A 5,481-nucleotide genomic window follows, 5' to 3' on the forward strand; every position below is an offset into this window, starting at 1 on the left:
GGTTCGTATGTGTCTTGGTGTATCTCTGTGTATGACGTGTCCTGGGTGTAGGGAGCGGCTTCTATCGGCCCGGATCTCACCCTCCCTGACCGTGTTGATTGCCTTAGTAATCATGTCTTGACCCAGACCTTGACCAGCCCTGTAACACCCAAACGTCAGGTCGACGGCGTCAGGTCCAACCATGGGAACAGCTACGGTGTGTCGTCACGTGCGTTCGCTGCCGGCGTGGACAAAGGAACAGAGGAGGCTGGATGCACTCCACATGTGTACGCCGGACCTTAGGCCTCTTTCAGCCAATCAAGTCGAGGAGAGGGCATGACAACCAGTCTCTTGACCTATCAAGGGCAATTGTGTCATTGTGACCTATAGCAGAACTAGGTGGCGGGTCGAGGCGTGGCCAGCTGTTCCTGCCTTGTTGGTCATTCACATAAAAGCTCAGACAATCGTCTGAGACCTTGATTCCTTCACCAGTCTCGAGCCCAACAACAAAAGGTAATGTAGGCTTTCCCTGTCTCGAACCCCGTAGCCACCGCTGCCCTAGGTTGTAAGATGTTTACTGTGTCCCGTCAAGTTTGACTAGGTTGTAAGATGTTACTGTGTCCCGTCAAAGTATGACTAGGTTGTAAGATGTTACTGTGTCCCGTCAAGTATGACTAGGTTGTAAGATGTTAACTGTGTCATGCCAAGCTTAACTAAGTGTAATGATATGTTACTGTGTCAAGTCAAGCTTAACTAAGTATAACAATGATGTTACTGTGTTGCGTCAGGTTAGCTAAGTGCAACGATTATGTTTACTGTGTCACGTCAGAATCTAACTAAATGTAATGCTATCGAGCAAAGTGTCAACGGAAAGAGATCTCCTGGTTTGAAATCTTATCTGGAATTGTTAACATATGTTCAGTGTTAAACTCATGTTCAGTGTTAACGTAAATGATTCGTGCCTGATTTATGTGTTCACCTTGTACATTTGAATTCTTTTCATTATAAGTAATTCTAACCTTTGTGTTTGTTTAACCCTATAACGTTAACATAGCGTCATCCTGAGTTGTGCTATATTACAAATCTACCATCCTTGCAAAGACGAGGACCAGTAGAGTATTTGTAACATATATATGTTGCTGGCGACCTTGCTATAATAAGTGCTGAGTTCGTAACAATATAAATTGGCGACCTTGTCCGAATATATATTATATTTGAATTCGTAACATATAAACTGGCGACCTCGCCAGGATATTTCTTGCCTTAACGGAATCTCTTTCCTTGATTCATTAATCATGTCGTTGATCAGTGGTGACAATACCGTTCAATCATTAACGTCGGTCAAAGTCTCGATCCTTCCCCATATCCCTAGTGATATTAATGTTGATCTCAGTTATTGGCGAAAGCAGCTAGAGATAGCTAAGATCGATGCACAAGCACAAGTGGCACAGTTACAAGTGCAGAGGAAGAAGACTGAACAAGCTAGGTTAGCTTTCGAACGTGAAAGACTTAGACTAAACGCTTCACCATTAGGACCAGTGTCGTCTCAGTTGGGTAACTTACATGTACCGAAGTTCAGTAAACTTGACGTGGGCAGACGTTCAAATGGCTACGACGACAGAGGGAGGACCAATGGTAATGTAATCCCACCTGAATCTGCTACCTTGCCGGTAACTCGTAAAAGTCAGGGGAAATACTCACAGGAAGTAAAGTTTTGTTCTCATTGTGGCAAGGCTGGGCACCAGGTGAGGGATTGCTGGGCTCGAGCGAAGGAATCCAGAGACTTTATCAAAAGTAGGTCGGTAAGTCTCTTCTCAGCTTTAGGTCCACTTAATAAAGTAGGTAAGGCTGTCCCTGCTCTTAGGAAAGTGAGGGGTTGCGAGAGTGTTAATCAAGTAGTTAAGGATCCGTCCTGTGGGAACTACAATGCGTTCCTGTCTGAGGGTTGTGTCAGTAGATGTGGTGTACGACGAAAAGAAACCGTATCACGGGATTCTGGTTCGCTGCAGTCCCTGATGTTGGATGGCTTGGTGCCGCGAGAAGAGTTTGGAGACCGCGTGTTGCCAGATGGACTGTCGGGTCCCAAGGAAGCTCCACTAGTTGATGTGAGAGTAGGAACAGATCTCTTTACGGACCATGCCCTTGTAGGGATTGTAGATAAGTTACCTGTCTTAGACGTGGACGTTGTGTTAGGCAGTGACCTAGCGGGTGGGAAGATGAACCCAGTGCCGGTGTTGCCTACGGGCCCGGTGGAGTCCACGGAGGCAGGGCAGCATGAGGAAGAGGTACCAGAGATAGTCTACAACCACGTTGGTGCCAGGCCTATGACAGCTGGCACGGCAGGCCGTGTGCCTGAGGACATAGCCGTTAAGACGGAGGAAGTGAAGACCAGCGAGAGGAAGCTGTGTGATACCCTCCCCGGTAGCGTAGCCTCCGTTGAGACGGCGGACTTGAAGACTCTTCATGAGAGTGCGGCCAGCGAGAAGAAGCTGTGTGATACTCTCTCCGCTAGTGTAGCCTCCGTTGAGACAGTGGATTTAAAGACTCTGCGTGCGAGTGAGGCCAGCGAGGAGAAGCTGCGTGATACCCTCACCCCTGGTGTAGATTCCGCTGAGACGGCGGACTTAAAGACTCTGCATGAGAGTGAGGCCAGCGAGAAGCCGTGTGATACCCTCTCCCCTGGGGTAGACTCCGTTAAGTCGGAGGAAGTGAAGTCTCTCCCTACGAGTGAGTCTAGTGAGAGGGAGCTGTGTGAGACCCTCTCCCCTGGTGTGGACTCCGTTGAGACTGAGGATTTGTCTCGCTCCCATTCAAGAGAGAAGATTCTCCTTGAGGACAAAATTAGTGAGAAGATGTGTGATACTTCTTGTGCTGGTTACGAGTCCGTACCAGAAGCAGCAGATGAGACTGAGGATTTGTCTCGCACCCATTCAAGAGAGAAGACTCTCCATGAGGATGAAATTGGTGAGGAGAAGCTGTGTGATACCTCCCATGCTGATTTTGAGTCCGAACGAGACTCAGTGAGTGAGACTGTGGATTTGTCTCGCGCCCATTCAAGAGAGAAGACTCTCCATGAGGATGAGATGAGGGAGGAGATGTGTGATACCTCCCGTGCTGATTCTGAGTCTGTACAAGAATCAGTGGATGAGACTGAGGATTTGTCTCGCACCCATTCGAGAGAGACTCAGGAACGGAGGACAATATGGCCTGACAAACGATCTCGTTTGAGAAGATTTGAGGCGGGCGACGAGGTGTTACTTCTACTACAGCAGCCAGGTCAACCCTTGGTTGTCCGGTTTCAGGGTTCCTACACCATTATCTGGAGTGTAGGAGACTCAAATTACCTTGTCTCTATCCCCGATAGGCGCAGAAGTCAGAGTTTATGCCACATCAACGTGCCTAAGCCATGTTTCAGTCGTGAACCTCTCCCCTTGGAACCGACGGTGCCAGTCTGCATCATCTTCCGTCCAGCGGTAGCCGCGTGTGAGGAAGCCGACGACTTAGCTACGAGTGTCTCGGAGACCTGGGACCCGGGCGGAGGTGTGAGAAAACTGAACTCGGATATGGTTGGGTACTGTAGGATGTCATTGTAAATTTTGCAACACTCGCAATCCCCTCTGACAGAGTTATTGATGTTTGGAATGAGCAGTGTGAGACAGTCTCTCTTATCGATTATGAACACTACTTTTTTTAACTGTTATATTTTGCAGGCTTCAACCAGATTAGCTATGAATGCCAGCGATGCTGACGCTGAAGTCCTCGTGCAGGAGGACAGAGAGAAGGTTGAGCCCAAACAAATAGCCACCATGGAGATGGAACCTTTGTCTGTTATTTGTGTTATAACACTTTATATATTTGTGTCCTTCAGGCAATCAGTACTGACTACCAACCCTTCAAAATGTTAAGAAGTTATGGGATCGGAGTCAGATATTAATCAGGTGGGCCTTGTTTCTTTTTTTCAAGAGTACAGTTAGATATTCACCATATTGCTGGCGCACATAATGTGTTAGCCGATTGTTTATCCCGCTCTTAACGCTAGAAAATTCCTTTTCTAGGAATTTTCTCCTTTAAGGAGGGGGGTGTTACGGAACACGTGTGTTTGTGTCCACGTGGTTCGTATGTGTCTTGGTGTATCTCTGTGTATGACGTGTCCTGGGTGTAGGGAGCGGCTTCTATCGGCCCGGATCTCACCCTCCCTGACCGTGTTGATTGCCTTAGTAATCATGTCTTGACCCAGACCTTGACCAGCCCTGTAACACCCAAACGTCAGGTCGACGGCGTCAGGTCCAACCATGGGAACAGCTACGGTGTGTCGTCACGTGCGTTCGCTGCCGGCGTGGACAAAGGAACAGAGGAGGCTGGATGCACTCCACATGTGTAGGCCGGACCTTAGGCCTCTTTCAGCCAATCAAGTCGAGGAGAGGGCATGACAACCAGTCTCTTGACCTATCAAGGGCAATTGTGTCATTGTGACCTATAGCAGAACTAGGTGGCGGGTCGAGGCGTGGCCAGCTGTTCCTGCCTTGTTGGTCATTCACATAAAAGCTCAGACAATCGTCTGAGACCTTGATTCCTTCACCAGTCTCGAGCCCAACAACAAAAGGTAATGTAGGCTTTCCCTGTCTCGAACCCCGTAGCCACCGCTGCCCTAGGTTGTAAGATGTTTACTGTGTCCCGTCAAGTTTGACTAGGTTGTAAGATGTTACTGTGTCCCGTCAAAGTATGACTAGGTTGTAAGATGTTACTGTGTCCCGTCAAGTATGACTAGGTTGTAAGATGTTAACTGTGTCATGCCAAGCTTAACTAAGTGTAATGATATGTTACTGTGTCAAGTCAAGCTTAACTAAGTATAACAATGATGTTACTGTGTTGCGTCAGGTTAGCTAAGTGCAACGATTATGTTTACTGTGTCACGTCAGAATCTAACTAAATGTAATGCTATCGAGCAAAGTGTCAACGGAAAGAGATCTCCTGGTTTGAAATCTTATCTGGAATTGTTAACATATGTTCAGTGTTAAACTCATGTTCAGTGTTAACGTAAATGATTCGTGCCTGATTTATGTGTTCACCTTGTACATTTGAATTCTTTTCATTATAAGTAATTCTAACCTTTGTGTTTGTTTAACCCTATAACGTTAACATAGCGTCATCCTGAGTTGTGCTATATTACAAATCTACCGTCCTTGCAAAGACGAGGACCAGTAGAGTATTTGTAACATATATATGTTGCTGGCGACCTTGCTATAATAAGTGCTGAGTTCGTAACAATATAAATTGGCGACCTTGTCCGAATATATATTATATTTGAATTCGTAACAATATATATATGCAGGAGGGTGAAAGGAGGGCAAGGAATAGAGTGAATTGGAGCGATGTGGTATACCGGGGCTGACGTGCTGTCAGTGGATTGAATCAAGGCATGTGAAGCGTCTGGGGAAAACCATGGAAAGCTGTGTAGGTATGTATATTTGCGTGTGTGGACGTATGTATATACATGTGTAT

General features: G+C 46.9%; 1 protein-coding gene across 7 annotated transcripts; it reads left to right on the forward strand.

Annotated features, from left to right (window-relative positions):
* The first annotated feature begins 290 nt into the window (after positions 1–290).
* On the forward strand, positions 291–5,088 carry LOC139763436 (uncharacterized). 7 transcript variants are annotated; one of them, XR_011716148.1, is made up of 2 exons: positions 291–4,670; positions 4,710–5,088. XR_011716148.1 is itself a non-coding variant. In XM_071689474.1 (2 exons), exon 2 carries the CDS (start codon positions 1,275–1,277, stop codon positions 3,570–3,572), a length of 2,298 nt encoding a protein of 765 aa, XP_071545575.1. In that variant the 5' UTR covers positions 291–580; positions 620–1,274; the 3' UTR covers positions 3,573–5,088. The 7 variants fall into 7 exon arrangements, 3 of the variants coding, with proteins under 3 accessions (XP_071545575.1, XP_071545574.1, XP_071545573.1); XR_011716147.1 differs by having other exon boundaries at positions 291–4,631; positions 4,671–5,088; XR_011716146.1 differs by having other exon boundaries at positions 291–4,631.
* The last annotated feature ends 393 nt before the right edge of the window (positions 5,089–5,481 follow it).

The sequence above is a fragment of the Panulirus ornatus genome, chromosome 47, assembly GCF_036320965.1.
Source record: "Panulirus ornatus isolate Po-2019 chromosome 47, ASM3632096v1, whole genome shotgun sequence".
Lineage (NCBI taxonomy): Eukaryota > Metazoa > Arthropoda > Malacostraca > Decapoda > Palinuridae > Panulirus > Panulirus ornatus.